This window comes from Molothrus aeneus, chromosome 23, assembly GCF_037042795.1.
Source record: "Molothrus aeneus isolate 106 chromosome 23, BPBGC_Maene_1.0, whole genome shotgun sequence".
Classification (NCBI taxonomy): Eukaryota; Metazoa; Chordata; class Aves; order Passeriformes; family Icteridae; genus Molothrus; species Molothrus aeneus.
In genome coordinates this window covers 2,304,497-2,326,024 of record NC_089668.1, presented here as the reverse complement: position 1 = coordinate 2,326,024, position 21,528 = coordinate 2,304,497, and the positions used below count along the sequence as shown (strand labels likewise).

The 21,528-nt window shown below is 55.3% G+C and overlaps 1 protein-coding gene across 1 annotated transcript; it reads right to left on the bottom strand.

The window, feature by feature from the left end:
• Positions 1-4,536: 4,536 nt before the first annotated feature.
• COL9A2 (collagen type IX alpha 2 chain) lies at positions 4,537-21,319 on the bottom strand. Its single transcript, XM_066564798.1, has 32 exons — positions 21,239-21,319; positions 19,040-19,114; positions 17,498-17,533; positions 17,348-17,410; positions 16,240-16,293; positions 15,532-15,567; positions 15,354-15,377; positions 15,166-15,219; positions 14,873-14,926; positions 14,652-14,699; positions 14,486-14,542; positions 13,619-13,672; positions 13,158-13,211; positions 12,498-12,551; positions 12,303-12,356; positions 12,168-12,221; positions 11,955-12,008; positions 11,710-11,763; positions 11,549-11,602; positions 11,252-11,296; positions 11,057-11,110; positions 10,766-10,819; positions 10,632-10,685; positions 9,454-9,525; positions 9,337-9,372; positions 9,125-9,169; positions 8,963-8,995; positions 8,271-8,417; positions 7,802-7,856; positions 7,047-7,235; positions 6,845-6,922; positions 4,537-5,808 (listed from the first exon to the last, which is right to left on the bottom strand). The coding sequence occupies exons 1-32, from the start codon at positions 21,311-21,313 to the stop codon at positions 5,603-5,605; spliced, it is 2,076 nt and encodes a 691-aa protein (XP_066420895.1). The 5' UTR covers positions 21,314-21,319; the 3' UTR covers positions 4,537-5,602.
• Between the last annotated feature and the right edge of the window lie 209 nt (positions 21,320-21,528).

Genomic DNA, 21,528 nt, shown 5'->3' with positions numbered 1-21,528 from the left:
CAGGAATTATTGCTCCATTTGCCCTTTCCAGCGGCCATTCCCCTGATTGTGGAACAAATCCTTGGGAATCTTTGGTCTCTCTCCCATTAAAGGGTGATTAAATTCAGCTTCCAAACCGAAGGGGCGTGGTTGGATCTTCCCGAGGGAATTCAGGGTGTGGGAAGTTAAAAGGGAGAGGGCACAGAGGGGAGTTCTGTGCTCCCTTTTTTCCCCTTTCCCCTTTTTTCCCCCTTCTTTTCCCTTTTCCCCCTTTTTTTCCCCTTCTTTTCCCTTCCTCCCCGCTTTTTTCCCCCCATTTCCCCTCCCCTTTTCCCCCCCCTTTTTTCCCCCCATTTTTTCCCTTTTTTCCCCCCATTTTTCCCCTTTTCCTTCGCAATTCCCAGGTTTTTCAGCAGGGAGAACACGGCTCACCAGCAGAACCGAGGCGCTGGGATTGTAATTATTTGATTTTCCCTGTTTTCACCACTTCTCAGCGCCTGGAGAACATCACTGGAGCAAACACTGGGCACTTTGGGACAGCTTTGGGCTTGCAGGTGCTGTCCCAGAGCGTTCCTTTGGAAATCTGCCAGGAAATCTGGCAAAAAATGGGAAAAATTGTTTAAAATCAGTGTTTAGGCACAAAAAAAAAGAGCTCAGGGTGAGGCTGATGGAGCTGCTTGAACCTGGAGTAGCTTTGCCCTGGAATTCCTGGATGTGGGATCAGATGGGAGGGGTTTCCACAATCAGCACAATTCCCAATTATTTTTGGGAATTCACACCCTGGAGGGCAAAAACCCTTGGAATTCGACACAAATTGGATGCAGGATTCCCAAGCAAAACTTGTGGCTGAAAAGTGTCCAAGGCCAGGATGGAAAAACCTGGCATCCATGGCAGGATGGTCCTTGAGGTCCCCTCCATCCCAAACCCCTCTGGAATTCTCTGCTGCTCCCAAGGAATGGTTTTAGGGCAGGAGGGCGCTGCCAAGCTGGGCTGGGCTGAGCTCCTTTGGAAAAACCCTTGGAAAACAGATGGGAACAAAATGGTGTTGGCAGCAGGGAGAGGTTTAAGGATATCACATCCCAAATTTTGGCAGCCCGGAGAGGTGACCGGAGTAGGGACAGCTGCCAGGATTTGAGGGTAAGGCAGGGAAAATCCCAACAAGAATCTTGGGAATTGGGGTTTTGGGAATTCCTCAGAAGTGCTGGGGCTGAACCCCACCCCACAGCCTCTGCCAAGGCCTGGGGGTTAATTAATGCCACAACAAACCCTCATTAAGAGGCCTAATTAATATTATTTCCTTTACAGATGGTAGGCAGCTGTTCCCTGCTTCCCAAACAGGGAGGATTGTGCCAGGAATTGTCCAGCAGGGATACCTGGGATGGGATCTGGGGTCAGGTTTGAGTCCTGAGGGAGGGGATCAAACGTTCCAGCCACATCCCCAAGGGTTTTCCCAGCCCTCATCCCATCAGCAGCACCCCTGTCCATGGGCTCCATGGCAGGATGGGTGCTGGAATGTTGGATTTGATGATTCTGGAGGTCTTTTCCAACCACCACAATTCCATTATTCCTGCGCTTTCCATCCCTGCTTTCTGCCTGGGTGCCACCCTTGTGGGTGACACCTCTGTCCCCCCCTGTCCCTGCCAGGCCAATCCTGCCCTTCCCCACCTTTAATTTGGGCTCTCAGGATTTCCCGGCCTCGTTCCCGCAGCCAATTCCATGGAAATGGGTGAAAGTGAATTCCCTGTGACTCCCCATTCCCTCTTCTCACCCTGCAGGAATCTTGGAGCTGTTTTGGGCAGAGCATCCAAAATTTGCCCTTTTTTTTTTTTTCCTGGAGGAGCTTCCTGAACTTTGGGCATCCTGCTTGTGGAGCTGGGAGCACCATTCCTGGTGTTTTGATGGAGTTTGGGATTAATTTATCCCAAATCCCACAACATTCCAGCAGAACAAAGCACTTTAAAAACAAATCCCTCCTTTTAGGAGGAAAAAAAAATAATCAAACCCATCAAACAATAATCCAAGAATAAAAATCAGGAATTTTATGGCACTTCCAATAACGAACTCCATCCTCAGAAGCTCATTTACGTATTTAAGCCCTTGTTTAATATTCTAATTAGCAGTTAATCAGCTATCGAGAGAGAACAAACGGTGATTAGCTCATCTTCACCTCCTCCAGGTGATTTGGGCTCATCAGCTCCGGGAAACTTTCCTGATATTCCTGAATTATTCATGGCCACGGGAATGTCCCGGGGTGGGATTTCAGGAGCAGAACCGAGGGGGACACGGTGCCTTTTGGGGAAAAGGATGCTTTGGATGGGATTTTGGGAAAAAATTCCTCCCTGGGAGGGTGGGAAGGGGCTGGGATGGATTTCCATGGGGAGCTGTGGTTGTCTCATCCCCGGAAGTGTCCAAGGCCAAGTTGGAACAACTTGGGATAATGGAAAGTGTCCCTGCCCATTTAATTTCATTATTCCAGGCTATAATTTATCCCGATTCTTCCTTTCCTCTTTTCCCACAGCTTCCCAAGGAGCTGGGAAGCAAAGGAAAGCTCCCGCGGGAGGTCTCAGGTCTGGAATTTGGAATCCCAAAGGGAATCCCCAATTCCCTTTCCCTTCTTCCCTTTTGCCTTTCCCATCCCACCGAAGGCAGGCAGGACGCTGGACTCCTCCCCCTGTATTCCCGGGGAGCAGATTCCCAAAACCCTCGGAATAATTTGGAAACATTCCACCTGCTTTTGCTTGGAAAAGAAGCCCTGCCTGGCCAGGCTTGGGATCTTGAGGTTTGGCTGTCTGGGAGCGGGGATCAGCTGAGGTGACAAGGACTGGGCTGGCTCCCAGGAGAATCCATGAGGCACGAGCAGGTGGGAGAGAGAGAGAGAGAGGCAGGAGCTCCAGACAGCTGCTTCCCGGAATTTTAATTAATTCCTGAGCTTTTTAGTCTTCCCAGACGCCGGCTTTGCCAAGCTCTGGATTCCAGGTGCCTGCCAGGATGGATCAGGAAGGTCAGAGCTGCTCCTTGCCGAGGCAGAGCTCCCTCACTGCTGCCCTCAGCGATTTTTGGGAAGCTGTGCTGGCTCTGGAAGGTGCGGGATCAGCTGGAGCAGCATCCCTGGATGTGCTGGAGCTCATCCATCCCATCCCATCCCACCCCATCCCATCCCATCCCGGGATGTGCTGAGTGTGGGACTGAGGAGCTCCCAAGGATTCCTGGATCCTCCTGGATGCCCAGGATGCTCCACTGGCACAGCAGAGCTTTTCCTGCTCTGTCCTGGGAAGTGGCTTTTCCCTGCTCAGCCCCTGATCCCTCCTGGAAGTGGCTTTTCCCTATTCCAGAACCAAAACTCAACCCTTGATCCCACCTGGAAGCAGCTTTTCCCTATTCCAGGACCAAAACTCAACCCCTGGTCCCACCTAGAAGTGTTTTTTCCCTGTTTCAGGACCCAAACTCAGCCCTGATCCCACCTGGAAGTGGTTTTTCCTTGCTCCAGGACCTCAATTCAGCCCCTGATCCCTCCTGGAAGTGGTTTTTCTCTGCTTTAGGACCAAAACTCAGCTCCCAGCCCCTTCCAGCCCTTCCGTGTCCATCCCAAAAGTGGGAAGGGGTCAAAGGAAGGGAATTCCACCTTTTCCCCCCTCAGCCCGGGGCCGGGGGATGCTCCAGCCCCTTCCAGAAGGAAAGACGCGTTTTGTCGGGAATATCCCGGTCTGGAAGAGCCAATTCACGGGCTGGCAGCTCCCTCTCGTGGGGAGAAAAGGCAGGAAGAGCTGGGATGTGCCCAGATGTGCGGCACAGCTGGAGCGGGATTCCCCGAGGGGCTGGAAAATGGGAATTCAACAGAAATTCAACGGGAATTCAAGGGGAATTCCGGGGAAAAGGATGGGGATGAATCTCCCCGGAAGATCCCTTTTGTTCCCTTTGTTCCCTCCCCTCTCCCCAAAGGGATTTTTGGGATTTGGGACAGGGCTGGATGTTTCCCAGCCGTTCCATCTCCACATTTGAGTTTCAATCTCTCTGGAATGGCATCCAAGCTGCTTCCTTATGGGATTACCCTCTTCCCAAAGGTAGGAATGTGTTTTTTGTTGATGGAATGACTAAATTATCTTTTGTCTCCTTAAAAAGGAAAAAAAAAAGCTTAGAAGTTTTTCTCTTTAATTTGGTAAAAAGACACTTTATAGAACTTTTGAGACTTTAAACTTAGGGCTGTCTAATTAGACAGAGACTAAAAAGTCTAACCTAAATAATTCACTAGAAAAAGAAGAGAACGAAGGAAATAATTGCTTTTGTAGAGTGTTTTAGTAAGACTAAAAACCTTACCCCTACCTCAGTTTTTCCTCTGAAAAAGCTTTGTTTAAAAACCTTTTTAAAAATTTTTCTGTTTCCAATACTACTCAGAAGCCATCCTACTAATTTTATGCAATTTGGAGTAATAAAACTATCTCAAGTGTAATAAATTCTCTAAGAGCTCATAAGACCTAGCTCAAAGAAAAACTTATCACTCAAATTCATCCCAATCCTCAACTTTTACCCTCAAAATTCTGCAAAGAAATCCACGCATCATTCCAGTTATTAAGAATCCAGCTTGGTTTTATTGTCCAGTTTTTCCAAAAGTTGGTGTTTTCCTCGTCACAGTTATAAAATATCCCTATTTTTTTATCCCTATTTTACAAAGATTTACAGCTCTGGGAGTGACCAAGTTGGAGCTGGGAATTCTCTTAAATAATCAAACCATGATTTTGGTTTTGGAGGGGGACTTTAAAAATTCCCATTTAAAAAAGAAAGGGGAAGGCTAAAAAGAGAATTTCCACCAGCTCCTCCAAACATCACAGGGAACTATAAAATTTATTCCAATTTTTTTGGGAGGAGGGAAAGGGTGCAGGGAGCAGATTTGAAACCCCATGGATGGAAACAGGATTAGAGGTCCTGATTCTGGTTTACATTAAGACCCCTTTAAAGATTCTGGCAACACAGAGGAACCATAAAGTCTATTTAAATAAAATTTATGCTGCCAGAACTGTGTAAAAAAAAAATCAGGTCCCAAAATTAACATTTTAGGGCTGTGTTTTCCCTGCTGTCCACCCTCACACCAGAACCGGGAATGTGAGGCCGCTTCTCGCAGTGTTCTGGTCACTTTTGGAAGGGATTTTCATGAGGGAATAGCTCAGAACGGGGGGCAGCACAGAGAAAAACCCTCAAGTATATTTAAATAAAATTTATGCTGCCAGAACTGTGTCAAAGAAAATCAGGTCAGAAAATTAACAATTTAAGGGTGTGTTTTCCCCCCCACCTCCACCCTCACACCAGAACCGGGAAAGCGCAGAAACTTCTCCCTGTGGGATTGCAGTGTTGTGGTCACCTTGGGAAGGGATTTTCCTTGGGGAATTGCTCAGAACGGAGCAACCCTAAAGTGTACTTAAACAAAATTTATGCCCACTCTAAGATTTTTTTTTTTTATGCCGCCAAAACCGCGTAAAAAAAAAAAAAAAACAGGTCCCGAAATGAACAATTTAAGGGCGTGTTTTCTCCCACCTCCACCCTCACCGCAGGAAAGCCTGGAAGCTGCTCCCCGCGGGATTGCAGCGTTGTGGTCACTTTGGGAAGGGGATTTTCACAATCGTGAACCCCCTCAGAACGAGGGGCCCTTGACGCTGCCCGGCTCCGTGAGGCGGGCGGCCGCGTAGGCCGAGGCTGCCAGGCAGGCGGCGGGCTCGCAGAAGCCGGGCAGGCCCGCGGGCCCCGGCAGGCCCGGCCGGCCCGCCTCGCCTGGCGAGCCCGGCTGGCCCCGCTCGCCCGCCTTGCCGTCCGCAGCGTGGCCGGGGATGCCCGGGAGACCTGGAAAGGCAACGGGGTGGGGTGCTGAGAAACGGGTTTTACCTGAGAAATAGGGGGTTTTCCCCGAGAAATAGGGATTTTCCCTAAAAAAAAAGAAATTTTTTCCTCAGAAATAGGGGTTTTTCCCTGAGAAATAGAGGTTTTCCCTCAAAAATATGGATTTTTTCCTCAGAAATAGGGATTTTTCCCTGAGAAATAGGGATTTTCCCCAAGAAATAGGAGTTTCCCCTGAGAAATAGGGGTTTTCCCTCAAAAAAAGGGATTTTTTTTCCTCAGAAATAGGGTTTTTTCCCTGAGAAATAGGGATTTTTCCTCAAAAATATGGATTTTTTCCTCAGAAATAGAGATTTTTTTCCTCAGAAATAGGGTTTTTTCCCTGAGAAATAGGGATTTTCCCTCAAAAATATGGATTTTTTTCCTCAGAAATAGAGATTTTTTCCTCAGAAATAGGGATTTTCCCTGAGAAATAGGGATTTTCCCTGAGATGTAGGAATTTTTCCCTCAGAAATAGGGATTTTCCCTGAGATGTAGGAATTTTTCCCTCAGAAATAGGGATTTTTTTTCCCTCAGAAATAGGGATTTTCCCTGAGAAATATGTATTTTCCCTCAGAAATAGGGATTTTTTTCCCTGAGAAATAGGGATTTTCCCTCAGAAATAGGGATGAAGCTGAGGTTTTGTGGGATGAGTTTGTACAGGTTTTATGGGATGAACTTGGGCTCGTTTTGTGGGAGGATCCTGGGCAGTTTTTGTGGAATAAAGCTGAGCAGATTTACAGGATGAGCCTGGGCAGTTTTTGTGGGATAAACATGAGCAGATTTACAGGATGAGTCTGTGCAGGTTTGTGGGATGAACCTGAGCAAGTTTGGTGGGATGAACCTTTTGTGGGATAAACCTGACCAGTTTACAGGATGAACCTGAGCATGTTTTGTGGGATAAACCCGGTCAGTTTCTGTGGGATGGATCAGAAGGTCCGCAGCCACCGCTGGGCTCATCACCCCAAGGTGACAAAGGCCACCTGGGGACACCTGGTCTCACCTGGGATCCCTGGAGGACCCGGCATTCCCGGGTGGCCACGGCCAACCTCTCCCCGCTCGCCCTTCTCTCCTCTCTTCCCTGTGGGTACAAAAAGGAGGGAAGGACTCCATGGAAACCCCGGATGGGCGATCGGGGACGGGGACAAGCGTGGCAGTGCCGCCCCAGGAGGGTTTGCGCCTGGCACCGTGCCGCCACCACCCACCTTTGGGTCCGACGTTGCCGATCTGCCCGGCAGCTCCCAGGATTCCGGGGACACCTCGGGGTCCCATGGGGCCGTGGGGTCCCTGATCACCGGGTGGCCCTGGGGGGCCGGGGGGACCAGGGGGTCCCATGGCCCCGACCCCGCCCAGGGCGGCTCTCTTGGCGCTCACGGCCACCTCTGCCAGCTGCTCTGTGGGGCAGAGATGGGATGCACAGGGTGGGATCCATAGGGTGAGATCCATGGGATCCGTGGGTTGGGATCCATGGGATCCATGGGTTGGGATCCATGGGATCCATAGGGTGGGATCCATAGGATGGGATTCACGGAATCCATAAGAAGGGATCCACGGGGTGGGAACCATGGGGTAGGATCCACAGGATCCATAGGATGGGATCCATGAGGTGGGATCCATAGGAAGAGATCCATGGGATGAGAACAATGGGATCCATAGGGAGGGATCTATGGGAAGGGATCCGTGTGGGATCCATGGGATGGGATCCCCTGGATCCATAAGAAGGGATCCATGGGATGGGATTCATGAGAAAGGATCCATAGGAAGGGATCCATGGGATCCATGGGATGAGAACAATGGGATCCATAGGGAGGGATCTATGGGAAGGGATCCGTGTGGGATCCATGGGATGGGATCCCCTGGATCCATAAGAAGGGATCCATGGGATGGGATTCATGAGAAAGGATCCATAGGAAGGGATCCATGGGATCCATGGGATGAGGTGGCCCCTCTCCGCCCTCACCTTGCAGCATCTTCAGAACCACGTCCACGATGTGCTGGTCCCCAGCGTCCCGGCCCTGCCAGGAAGGGAATTTCGCTCCTTCTGTCCCTTCCAAGAGCCCTTCCCAGCCCAAATCCCAATCCCCTCCCTGCATCCCAGGTCACCTTCCCACCCTGCTCTTCCCCATTCTGTCCCAGGGCAAGTGCTCCACACTCGACTCGCTCCGTTCATCCCACTCATAACATCAGAGTCCAAAATGAGATTTTTAGGGAAAAATCCCAACCCTGCAAATCCCTGCTGCTGGCTGGTTTATATAGGGACGGCTTTGGGATGCCATACACAGCGGGAAAGACAGAATTCCTCCCCAGGAAGGCGGGATCCGAGCTCCTGAGCGGAACGGCAGCGTGTTCCCAGAGGAGCTGGGTGAGAAGGAGAGGCAATTCCTGCCGAGCAGGGAGGGTGAGGAGGTTCGTGGGATCAGGATACTCACGGCTGTGCCCCTTGGGCCCGGCATTCCCGGCACTCCACGCTCCCCCACCAGCCCCCGCGGGCCGGGCGGGCCGGGATAGCCCCGAACTCCCGGCGCTCCCGCATCCCCCGAGGGGCCGGGAAAGCCGAGCTCGCCCTGGATGCCTTGCTGGAGGAGGGATGGAGAGAGACGGGCATGAGGCGCTCAGGCTGTGCTGAGCATGGGGGCTGCACCCCGAGAGCCCAAAATGTCCCAAAAACCACAGGCAGGGCTGGGTCCCAAACGGGGCTGGGGGTGAATCCAGGGCTGGATCCCAAAAATTGAGGCTGGATCCCAAAAATTTGGGCTGGGGCTGGATCCCACACTGGGCTGGGGTTGAACCCAGGGCTGGATCCCAAAAATTGAGGCTGGATCCCAAAAATTTGGGCTGGGGCTGAATCAAGGGCTGGATCCCAAAAATAGGGTCTGGATCCCATAAATTGGGACTGGGGCTGAATCAAGGGCTAGATCTGAAAAACCTGGGCTGAGCCTGAATCCAGGGTTTAACCCCAAAGAGGAGCTGAGCCTGAATCCACAGGGCTGACTGTGGACACTGGCTCCCATCTCCAGGGAAAATATTCCCTCAGCACCTCAGCCAGGAGGATCCAGCTGAGGATCCCACAAATCCCCCCAAGTTTTGGGGTCCCCTTGGTCCCAAATCCCCTATCACTCACCTGTCCCTTGGGTCCTGGCTCTCCTGACTCCCCCTGGGGACAGAGGACATGGGAAAGGTGATGAAGAGACAGCAGGGATTTAGGGTTGGGATTTAATGCCAGGATTCCCCAGCACGGGAAGGGATCCCCCAGCATTCCCAGGAATCTTCTGGAAGCACCCACCTTCTCTCCCTTGAGCCCTGCCAGGCCGTGGACACCTGGATCTCCCTAAAGGAAAGGCAAGGAGAGATGGGAACATTCCCAAAGGAAACATTCCCTCTCTGGGATGAGGGGGGAATTCATGGAGAAGGTGCCTAGAGCCAGAGTTAAACCCAGCTCTGTTAAACCCAGCTCTGTTAAACCCAGCTCTGTTAAACAGCCTGGGATGTACTCACAGTGCTGCCTTTGGGGCCAGTTTTCCCTGGAGAGCCCTGGGAAAAGGAAAAAGTGGGATCAGCCCAGCTCAGAGCAGTGTCCCCAAGAAGCCACCTTGCTGTCCCCAGAGCTGTCACCTTGTCTCCTTTGACTCCAGGCAAGCCTTGGGGTCCTGGGATGCCTGGTGGGCCCTGCTCACCCTTTGGCCCCTAGAAATCCAAGGAATATGGGAAAATGAATGAGAGGAGACAATGGGAAGACTTTTACCCATCAGGGAATTGTCCCCAAGGCATTGAGGTGCACGGGCAGCTCTCCATCCTCCAGCTGATGCCAGCATCCCAACCTTCCCTAAATCCCAGCTCTGAGGGGACACAGGGCACAAAACCAGGGAGAAGCCATGCCCAGAGCAGTGATCTTCCAGGGATGGATTCCTGTCCCCAGAAAAAGCACCAAAAATCAGATTTTTGGCTGTTCTTCCAGTGCAGGAAAGCTCTGGAGAGGGGCTGAGCTCTCCTGGGATGGGAGGAAATTCCTGTCCCAGCTGGGGTCCCATTAATCCCTGAGCTATTCCCTAATCCCTCAGCAGCAGGACAGGCATGGGACTGAGCCCGGGATCAAAGGGGGAGCTCTGGCTGTGTCCCACTGATCCCAAATCCAGGCTTGTAATTCCCCTGTGTGCCAGCCTGGATTTGGGGACAACTTAGAGCATCTCCCATGTCCCAGAGTGGCTTTGGGGACAACTGAGAGCCTGTCCCATGTCCCAGCCCCTCTCTGGGGACAACTCAGAGCATCTCCCGTGTCCCAGAGTGGCTTTAGGGACAACTCAGAGCATTCCCTGTGTCCCAGCCCAGCTGTGGGGACAATTCACTGGCTCTGGGGACAACTCAGAGCATCTCCTGTGTCCCAGCCCAGCTTTGGGGACAACTCAGAGCATCCCTGTGACCCAGATTGGCTTTAGGGACAATTCAGAGCATTCCCTGTGTCCCAACCCAACTTTGGGGATAACTGACCGGCTTTGGGGACAACTCAGAGCATCTCCTGTGTCCCAGCCCAGCTTTGGGGACAATTCACCAGCTTTGGGGACAACTTAGAGCATTCCCTGTGTCCCAGAGTGGCTTTAGGGATAATTCAGAGCATCTCTCATGTCCCAGCCTAGCTTTGGGGACAATTTGCCAGCTTTGGGGACAATTCAGAGCATTCCCTGTGTCCCAGCCCAGCTTTAGGGACAATTCAGAGCATCTCCTGTGTCCCAGCCCGGCTTTGGGTACAACTCACCGGCTTTGGGGACAACTCACTGGCTTTGGGGACAACTCACCGCTCTGCCCTGCTCCCCGGGCGGTCCCACGAGGCCACGCTCGCCCCTGTCACCCTGCGGAGAGCCGGGAAAGGAGCAGAGTCAGGGCCACCCCCTCCTGGCACTGCCACAACCCCGCGGTGTCCCCAACTCACCTTCGGCCCGGGGACACCCTGCGGGCCCTGCTCACCCCGAGGCCCAGGCTCGCCCTAAAAACGGGAGAGAAAAACCCCACAGAAGATGGGATTGATGGGCATGGTGTGGCCCTGTCCTTGTCGCCACCGCAGGGTGGTGACAGGAGCAGGGGGTGCCAGCAGGAGCAGGGGGGCAGTGAAGTGCCCGATTCCTCTTTTAGCTCGCAGGAAACGGGGAAATAAAAGGAAAAAAGAGAGAGCTCAGCCCCGAGGCTGTCCCCGGGAGGGACACGGCGACATCTCGGTACTTACGAGCTGCCCTGGGGCACCGGTGACACCGGGGTGGCCGCGGGGACCCGATTCACCCTGTGGAGGCACAGAGAGGGGGGTCAGAGGGGACAGGGGAGGACAGCGGGGACAGGGGAGGGACAGCAGGGACAGGGAGGGGACAATAGGGACAGGGAGGGGACAAGAGCCACGGGGTGGATGCTCAGAGGCGTCACCCACCTTGTCACCTGGGCCACCTTTGCTTCCCGGCTGGCCTGGCAATCCCTAAGGGAACAAAGCCGGGATCAACCCCTGGGCACAGCTCAGTGTCCCCTCGGGGTGTCACCCCTGGGCACAGCTCAGTGTCCCCTCGGGGTGTCACCCCTGGCACAGTGTCACCCCCGCCACAGCTCAGTGTCCCTTCGGGGTGTCACCCCCAGCACAGCTCAGTGTCCCCATGGTGTGCTGGCCCTGGCAGAGGGGTGTCACAGAGCGGTGTCACCCCTCAGGGGACAGGCTGGGGGGTCCTGCACTCACAGCTTGTCCCCGGTGTCCCGGCGTTCCCGGCCGTCCGGCCTGTCCTGTGCCACCCTGCGAGGGACAGAGGGGGTGTCACCAGGAATGGGGTGCCCACAGGTGCCAAGGGACGTTGTTCCCTTTGCCATTCCCGTTTTTCCCAGCGGGTGGCATTCCCTCACCTTCACTCCTGGGATCCCTGGGGTGCCATCCTTGCCATCGATGCCCGGGAGACCCTGAAAAGGGGCAAGAGCCACTCATGGGACACCTCAAAGGGACTCAAAGGCTCACGGTGGGGACAAAAAAACGTGGGGAGGGAAAGGAACGTTCCAGGTGTGTCCTGGAGGGGACAAGGACACACAGTGGCACAGCCAGGGACAGGGGGCTTGTGCCCAGGCAGGGCACAGGTGCCACCAGCTGTACTCACATTCTCCCCCTTGGGGCCAATGTCACCCTGGGGTCCCCTGATGCCACGGCCACCCTAGAGCAGGAGGGGACAAGTGTCAGTGTCCTGCTGGTGCAGGGCACAGAGCTGGGAGGTGGAGATGCCCCTCGAGAGCACCAGGGCAGAGCTCTTTCCATGTAGGAACGGTGCCAAGCTGGGGAAAAGGGGACACTGGCACTCTGGGGTGTCACCTACCAGCTCTCCCTTGTCACCAGGGCTCCCGGGTGGTCCCTTGGGGCCTTCCCTGCCCTGGAGGAGAGAGGAACACAAGGATTGAGCGGGGCCAAGTGCGACCCCAGAGCAGCCAGGGCTGAGGGAGGGGGCACCCACCGGCCGCCCGGCGGCTCCGATGCTCCCGACCATGCCCTTGTAGCCAGCAGGGCCCTGGAAAGAGAGCATGGAAAGGTCAATTCCCATCCCAATCCATCCTTGCACCCCTGGCATGGCCCAGCATGGAGGGATGCTGCTGGGAGGGATCTCAGTGGCATCTGGAGCCCAGAGCCAGGGGATGCCACCCGCACTCACCGTCTCCCCTTTGGGTCCTGCCATGCCAGGATACCCCCTGAGGCCCTGAGGTCCCTGCAGGGAAGGAAATTACAGCAAATTCAGCTGGGAAAAAAACAAAAAACAAACCAAAAAACGGGAGCAGCCCAGGGGGAAGCAGCAATTACAGCAAAACCCAACACTGGGAATCCAAACACGAGGAATTCCAGTCCCTCCTAATTCCAGAGCCCCCCAGCAGGTGCTTTTCCAGCTGTCAGTTCCATAACTCCAGCAGATCCAAACTGCAGCCCCTTCCCTGGGCCAGAACTCCTGGCTTCAAAGCAGTTTTGCCCTTTCCTGGCCTGCAGGGCTCAGCCCAGTAATTGTTTTTCATCTTCAAAGTTCTCCGAGAATCCCTGTGGCTTTAATTCCCGCCAGGGCAAGGGGGACTCAGGGGACAGCAGGGATTTATCCCAAATTATCCCTGGGAACAGCGCAGGTGCCCACGGAGCTCTCCAGAGGGAGAGCTGGTGGCATCCATGGCTGGGAGAGGGAGGGGATGGAGGCTTTGCTTCAGCCCCAGTGCTGGGAGCAGGGACAGGACGGTGTCACCGCCCTGGTGTCTGGGGACAAGGACAAAGAGGCCACCCCCAGATCCTGCAGCATTTGGGGGACAGGGGAAAAGAGGAATGAAGGATTTACCGGAGGGCCTGGGACTCCTTGTTCTCCAGAGGCACCAACGTCTCCCTTGGGGCCCTGGGAATGGAGAGAAAAGGGAATGTTGGAGGGAGAGGGGACACAAAGCACTCTGGGGACACCACAGCCCCCGCCTGGCACCCGGCCGGGGATGAGGACAGGTGGCCCTGCCCAGGAAGCCACCCTGGAAAGGCCATCCTGGTTTCCCATTCCCACATTTTCCATTTTCCTCTTTCCTCCCTTCTTCCTTTCCCTTCCCAAAACTCCTTCCCTGGGTCCAGCCCCACAGGGGCAGCCACAGCTGGATCCTGCTGGGATCCTGCTGGGATCCTGCTGAGACCCTCCTGAGATCTGGTGGGGATCTTGCAGGGATCTGGCTGGGATCTGGTGGGGATTCTGCTGGGATCCTCCTGGGATCCTGCTGAGACCCAGCTGGGATCTGCTGGGGATCCTGCTGGAGCACTCACCGGCTCTCCCTGCTTTCCAGGCTCTCCAAGGGCGCCGGGGCGGCCTCGGTGTCCCTGGGAGGAGAGAGGAAATCCGTGAGGAAAATCCCTGGCAGAGCTGGCACCATCCTGGTGGCCACGTCCCACAGAGCACCCCCTGCCACCACATCCCACCCTGGGGGTGCCCTCTGGGGATGTGGTGGGGCTCAGAATCCCACAGGTGACATTGGGGGGCTCAGAATCCCAACAGGGACATTGAGGGGCTTCAGAATCCCACTGGGAGCATTGGGGGGCTCGGAATCCCATCGGTGACACTGGGGGACTCAAAATCCCTATAGGGACATTGAGGGGCTCAGAATTTCAATAGGAACATTTAGGGGGGGGGGTTCAGAATCCCATAGGTGACACTGGGGGCCTCAGAATCCCACTGGGGACATGGAACAGGTTCAGAATCCCACTGGGGACATTGAGGGGCTCAAAATTCCAATAGGGACATTGGGAGGGGGTTTCAGAATCCCAGAGGTGACAATGGGGAGTTCAGAATTCTACTGGTGACACTGATGAGTGGGGACATCCCGCTGGGGACATTTTGGGGGGGGGTTCAGAGTCCCACAGGTGACTTGGAATGGCCTCAAAATCCCACTGGGGACATTGGAGAGGCTTAGAATCCCGCAGGTGACATCCTGAGCTGGGGTTGGGGCTTTGGCACAGGGTGCCACCCCCAGGATGGGGCTGGGGACCCACAGGGACCTTTCCCACAGCACCTTTTCCTCCAGGCCTCCCTGTCCTGGTGCTCCAGAGATCCCAGAGAAGGATCCTTCACTCCACCACATCCTGGAGGTGACAATTCCCATTTTTCCCCCCAGAGCAGCTCCAGGACTTCCTTACCTTCAGTCCCTGCAGTCCCTGGGGGCCTTTGGGACCTGGGGGGCAGCTGGTGGGACACTGGGAGGAGAGCAAGGACAAGGATGAGGTGGGAATGACCTGGAGAAGGCTGGGAAGAAAGGGAGGGAGAGGGGACACAGTGGGGGGACAGGGTCATGGCAGCTCTCACCAGGAAATCAGCGCTGCCTTCCAGGCCTTGGAGGTGTCCTGGGAGGCCCTGCAGGGAAGGAAACCATCAGCACTCCAGGATTTTACATAAGGATGGTTTCACAGGAGCAGGGAGCAAGGAGTGGGGTGGGAGGGGAGAGCCAGAGCCCAAATTCCAGCCCCAATTCCCAGGATGAGCCTGGGGAAGCTTCTCCCTCCTGGAGGCGGCTGGGAGATACTCACAGGTTTCCCTGGAGGGCCTGGGGGACCCCTCGGGCCGTCGGGTCCGGGGTCACCCTAGGAAAGAAGGCCAGGAAAGGAGAATTTGGGATGAGGAGGGGAGGTGGAGAGCCAGGATGTGCCAGCAGGAATGGGGACATCCCAGGGTGATGGCACCAAGGGAACCTCCATCCCCACGTTTCAGGGTCATCCCTGATCGTGCCAGGAGCCCTGGAGGGCAGAGAGGGAGCTCCTGGTGGAAGGAGGGGAGGTTCCAAGGAGGGGAGGCTCTTCCCTGTCCTCTCCTGACTCCTCACCTTGGGTCCCAGCACTCCGATCTCCCCGGGAAGTCCAACCTGGCCTGGAAGCCCCTTAGGGAGAAAGGAGAGAAATTCATGGACTAAGAGAGGTCCCATCCTGATTCCTCCCCTCTGGGGGTGCTGAGCTTTGAGCTCCTCCTGCACAATTCCAAGGCCACCCATCCCAGCCCCAGCGTGGCACTTACAGGAGGCCCTGGCAGCGAAGGACCCTGCGACAAAAATAAAAATCACAGTCGGTTCAAATTCCCCAAATCCTCCAGAATTCCTGCCCCAAGGAGAGCAATTCCCACCCCAGCACCAAGGATGGAGCAGGGGGGGAGCTGGGGGGTGCCCACCCCACCCATGGGAGCAGCAGATACTCACAGGGAGCCCTGGTGGCCCTGGGAGTCCGGGCTGGCCCTGCCAGGACACAAGAGGAGAGTCAGGAGCTGGAAAAGGAGGATCTGCTCTGGCAGCTGCTCCAATTCCCCCTCCTTGGATGCAGCCTCAGGGCCAAAAATTCCATCAAGGGAGTTCCTGAATCCATGGGTCCCTTCCAGAGTGATGGGGATGGGGATGGCCCCAGAATGGGGCTGGGGGGGAAGGTGGGATCCTTGGAAAGGTGGGAAATTTGGGAAGGTTGGAAATTGGGAATGAGGGAACCTGAAAAGGTGGAAATTTGGGAAGGTGGGAGCCTGGGAATGAGGGAGCTTGGGAAGGTGGGAATTTGGAAAAGTGGGAAAGTGGTAAGGTGGAAATTTGGGAAGGTGGGAGCCTGGGAAGGTGGAAGCATGGGATTGAGGGAGCTTGGGAAGGTGGGAATTTAGGAAGGTGGGAATATGGGGAGGTGGGATCCTTGGAAAGGTGGAAAATTGGGAAGATGGGAATTTGGGAAGGTGGGAACTTGGAAAGGTGGGAATTTGGGAAGGTGGGAGCCTGGGAATGAGAGAGCTTGGGAAGGTAGAAATTCTGGAAGGTTGGAATTTGGGAAGGTGGGAATACGGGAAGGTGGGAATTTGGAAATGTTGGAATTTGGGAAGGTGGGAATTTGGGATCCTGGGAATGAGGAGCCTGGGTCTGCCCCTCACTCACTTTGGTTCCTGGCCTGCCAGTGGGTCCTGGCTCCCCTTTGGCTCCCGTCAGGCCCTGCAAGGGAAGGGACCCAGCCAGTTATTCCCATTCCTCCTCCTCTCCAGCCAGGAATTCTTGCTGGGTTGAATCCATCAGGAATTTCACGGCACAGGGACCCCCACGCACCCCCTGGGCACACCCAGCCCTGGCAGGGACACATGGGCAGCTCCACCCGTCCCTGACCCCGGCTTTACCCCTGGGATGGGGCAGGAACCCACCCAAACCTCCCCAGGCACCCATCACGCACCCGGGGGACCTGGGGACAGGCAGGGGGAGGTGGCAGCTCCGTCCCCTTCCTGCCACCTCCTCTGCCAGGCTGTGCCAAGGAGGGGACAGTGGCAAAGTCACCGGTGCCACCTTATGGGTGCCAGGGAAGTGGGGACAGTGGGGGACACTTCAGATTTATTCTGGAGGAAACAAGAGGAGCTCTGCTGGGATCCCAAAGGTGGGAAGGGGTGGAAGAAGCGATTCCCAAGCTCTTTTGGGATTCCCAAGCTCCTCTGGGATCCCCAATGTGAAAAGGGGGTGGCAGAAGTAATTCCCAAGCTCTTTTGGGATTCCCAAGCTCCTCTGGGATCCCCAATGTGAAAAGGGGGTGGCAGAAGTAATTCCCAAGCTCTTTTGGGATTCCCAGTGTGGGAAGGGTTGGCAGAAGCTCTATTGGGATCCCCAAGGTGGGAGGGGGTGGAAGAAGCAATTCCCAAGCTCTTTTGGGATTCCAAAGGTGGGCAGGGGTGGCAGAAGCTCTTTTGGGATTCCCAAAGTGGGAGGGGGTGGAAGAAGCAATTCCCAAGCTCTTTTGGGATTCCCAGTTTGGGAGGGGGTGGCCGAAGCTCTTTTGGGATCCCCAAGGTGGGCAGGAGTGGCCGAAGCTCTTCCTGAGCTCTGCTGGGATCCTAAAGGTGAAAAAGGGCGGCAAAAGCTCTTCCCGAGCTCATTTGGGATTCCCAAAGTGCTTCCAGCTCCTGCCCAAAGGGATTTGGGCACGTTTTAATGTGGGGCAGACCCTGGGGACGGGGGCAGTTTGCTGTGACCCCACAGACAGGAGGGGACAGGGGACAGTTCTCACATCAATGCCCGGCTTCCCTGGGGCTCCATCCGGGCCAGGGGCTCCAGGCTCACCCTTGACACCCTGGAAAAATGAAAAATCGGGATCAGGCGGGAAGGGGACCCCGTGGAAGGAGCAGGATCACTGCTGAGGGGTGGGGTGGGTACTCACCGGGGAGCCAGCAGATCCTACAGGGCCTTTGTCACCCTGGGGAAAGGGGAGAGGTGGGAAAAGGGATGGGGGCACCCCACAGAGCCCATCCCAGGGACCCCAATCCCTGGGACAGGAGGGAGCTGCTGGATCCCACAGGCAGGGCAGGATGGGGCTGGGGTTGGGAAAGTGGGTTGGGTTTGTGAGGGGTTTTTTGGGGGGTTTGGGAGGGTTTTATTGGGGTTTTTGAGGGGTTTATTGGGGTTTGGGAAGGGTTTAGTGGGGGTTTTGTGAGGGGTTTTTTTTGGTGTAGTGAGGGGGAATTGGTGAAGGTTGTACTAGGGTTTTGTGAGGGGTTTTTGAGGGTTTTATTGGGGGTTTTGTGAGGGTTTTTTGGGGTTTCGTGAGGGGGAATTGGTGAAGGTTGTACTAGGGTTCTGTGAGGGTTTTATTGGAGTTTGGCAGGGTTTTAGTGGGTTTTGTGAGGGTTTTTGGGGGTTTTGTGAGGGTTTTTTGGGGGTTTTGTGAGGGGGAATTGGTGAAGGTTGTACTATGGTTTTGTGAGGGTTTTATTGGGGTTTGTGAGGGTTTTGGGAGGGTTGTGAGGGTTTTTTGGGGTTTGTCAGGGTTTTATTGGGGTTTTGTGAGGGTTTTACTGGAGCTTGTGAAGTGGGTTTTTGTGAAGGTTGTGCTGGGGTTTTGTGAGGGTTTGAGGGGGTTTCTGAGGGGGCTTTTGTGGGGTTTCTAGTGGGATTTTGTGAGGGTTCTGCTGGGGTTTTGATGGGGTTTGTGAAGTGGGTTTTTGTGGGGGTTCTTCTGGGGTTTTGTCAGGGTTGTTCTGGGGTTTCTGAAGCGCTGCGGCTGCTCTGGGTATAAACAACATTAAAATAACACCACATCCTGGAGAAAGGGCACTTTCTGCTGCCTCACAGGGCTCCCCTCTGTTCGGGCCCCCATCCCACAACCCACGGAGGATCCAGAGCCACAATCCCCCACCACATCCCTCTGCAGAACCCCACTGGGATATCCCTGTCCCCCCCAGGTCCCCCCTTCACTGGGCACCTCTGGGGAGCTCCCTGCCCCAGTCATCCCCCACTGCACCCCAACCTCCCCGTCCTGCATTCCCCAGAAACCAATCCCATCCCAAATTCCCCAAAAACCAATCCCATTCCCCAATTCCCCAAAAACCAACCCCATTCCCCAATTCCCCAAAAACCAATCCCATCCCCAATTCCCCAAAAACCAATCCCATCCCCAATTCCCCAAAAACCAATCCCATCTCCAATTCCCCAAAACCCAATCCCGTCCCCAATTCCCCAGAAACCAATCCCATCCCCAATTCCCCAGAAACCAATCCCATCCCCAATTCCCCAGCTGTGGATGGAGCTGGATTTGGGGGTGCAGCACCAAACAGAGCTGGGGCTGCTCTGTGTGCCCTAAATGAGGAGTGGGAACAGCAGGGAGAGGCACCCCCAGCCCTGTGCCACTCACAATGTCCCGTTTGTGCTGCGTGTCCCCTCCCTCCCTCCCTCCCACAGCCAGCACAGGCTCCTGCTCACTCACATCGATGCCATCAGCTCCTGGCACTCCTGGGGGACCAGGGGGCCCTCGTGGGCCAGGCTCTCCTGGTGGCCCTCGCTGTGGGGAAAAGGGATGGGATCCACGTCAGGAAGGAGCCCGAGATGGGCTGGGAATCCAATTCCAGGGAGCTGGGATGGAGAACAGCCCGAGGGATCAGAGCTCTGCCTCTGCTGTGGGTCCCCCAGCACAGGCATGGATGGGGAAATCCAGGATTTCTCCCACTGGCGCCTCCAGCTCCTCACTCCCTGCCCAGTTTCTGTCCCATTTCTCCCCTCTCCTGTCCTGCTGTCCATGGGGAACACAGCGGGGTCTCCATGGGGTGGTGGCAGCGTTTTTACCCCTCCTCCCTCTCTCCCTGGTGCCCGAGGTCCTCCTGCCCCAAAGGAGCAGGGATCTCCATGAGATGAAATTTTTACCCCATTTCTGCTCTCTCTCTCCCTGGTATCTGAGAATCTCCTGCCCCAAAGGAGCAGGGCTCTCCATGAGATGACATTTTTACCCATTTCTGCTCTCTCTTTCCCTGGTATCCAAGATCTCCTGCCCCGACAGAGCAGGAACTCCATGGGGTGAAATTTTTACCCCACCTCTGCTCCCTGTTTCCCTGGTATCCAAGGATCTCCTGCCCCAAAGGAGCAGGGATCTCCATGGGATGAAGTTTTTACCCCATTTCTGCTCTCTCTCTCCCTGGTATCCAAGGATCTCCTGCCCCGACAGAGCAGGAACTCCATGGGGTGAAGTTTTCACCCCATTTCTGCTCCCTCTTTCCCCTTTACTCCTGCCTGGATGAAGCAGGCTCTCCAAGCATTTCTACCCCACCTCTCTCCCCCTTTCCCTGCCACTCCCAGAGCTCCTGCCCCAACAGATCAGGGCATCCATGGGGTGACAGCAGCGCTTCCAAGACCCCTTTTAGCTCAGAGTGGGATTTCTGGGAGCACTGGCAGGATTCAGGTGCCCAAACCCCCAGGATGAGGTGGGGACCCCCAGCCCCTCTGTGTGAGCTCTCCCTGGGCCAGGCTGGCTCCGCTCCCAGGCTCCAGACAAAAGCTCCATTCAGGGAAGCTCCCAGAGCCTGCTCCTGGCTTTGAGGTTTGCACAGGACTCTGCAAAGAAACCTCTGTTATCCTAACAGGGGCTTCAGGGGGAAGAGATTCCAGTCCTGCACACTGAAGCCCTGGTGTTCCTGGAAATGGGGAGCAGACGGTGCCTGGGCTGCGCTCCTGCAGCTCCTCCAGCCTCCCAGGCTGGATCAATTTAAAAACAAATATAAATATAGGGAATAAATGTAGGAATCAATGTAAATCTAGAGGGGTGAGGGGTGCTGCTGGTTCGTGTACACAACAGGAGAGCCCCAGCTCCACCGTGGATCAATCCCTGAGCCCGTCCCTGGGATCTCCCCTGAATGGCACCTTTGTCCTGCCCAAGGAACCAATTCCAAAGGGTTCCTTGTTCCCGAAATTCCCACATCCCCCTTGCTCCACTCTGCTGCCTCCACAAGCCCATGGGGACCCAGGGGGGGTTTAGGAAGGAGCTGTCCCCCCGTTTCCATCAGGCAGCTCAGGAACCACCGGAAAAAAATCCCCAAAACCTCTAAAATCTGGGTTTTTTGCAAGGAACCACATGGAAAAATTCACCCAAAGCTCTAAAATCTGATTTTTTTTGCAGCTATAAGACAAGGAGAGTTTTCCTAGGTGGACTCCCTCTGCCTGCCCCTCTCCAGGGCTCACCTTCCCTTTTTCCAGATCCATTTTCTCCTGCTCCTGGGTGAGTCCAGGAGTCCACAGGGACCCTCAAACAGCCCCCACCGAGCCCTGAGACCACCCCGGGAGGGTCAGAGCCCCCCCAGCCCTGCTCAGAACGGATCTGCAGCACATCCCAGGAAAGCAGGAGCAAATCCCCCAGAAAAATCCAGTGGGAAGGACAGAGCCCCCCACTGCTGCTCCAGAGGGGAAAATCAAACTAAACTGGTTCAGCCGAGTTAATGTCCAAGTCTGCACTGAGAGATCTCTGGCGGGTGGAGGCCGTGGCTGTTCCCACCCTCCCAGGGGGACATTGCTGGGAAAAAAACAAGGGGAAAATGCCGGGGGAATAAACGCAAAGGGCTCAGCACTGCGAGGGAGTGGAGATGGGGAATGTCCCCTTTGCATCCCCTTCTCCAGCCCGGGAATGGAGCGCGGCACTTACGAGCTGGGCCATGCAGAGGCAGGAGGCTTGGAGCAGGAGCCAGAGCTGCGACACCAGCGTGGTGGCACGGGCCATGGCGAGCCGGGCTGGCACCGAGCGCCGGCAGCGCTCCGGGACACCGGGAGGAGGAGGAGGAGGAGGAGGAGGAGGAGGAGGAGGAGGAAGGGGCTCATGAATATGGAGCAGAGGGAGGAGGGCAGGTCCCCGCCCCTCTCAGGTGAGCCCGTGGCGATTATGGGCTGGATGGGGACAGAGTTTGGCAGGATGGGGACGGGATTTGGCATGGTGGG

Excerpts from the sequence above, each read along its gene's own strand:
- COL9A2 (XM_066564798.1), bottom strand. The coding sequence starts at position 21,313 with ATGGCCCGTGCCACCACGCTGGTGTCGCAGCTCTGGCTCCTGCTCCAA. Across the intron at positions 13,212-13,618 it reads CTGGAAAGCAGGGAGAGCCG|GGCCCCAAGGGAGACGTTGG; the intron begins GTGAGTGCTCCA and ends CTCCATTCCCAG. Across the intron at positions 11,297-11,548 it reads CGGGACACCGGGGACAAGCT|GGATTGCCAGGCCAGCCGGG; the intron begins GTGAGTGCAGGA and ends TTGTTCCCTTAG.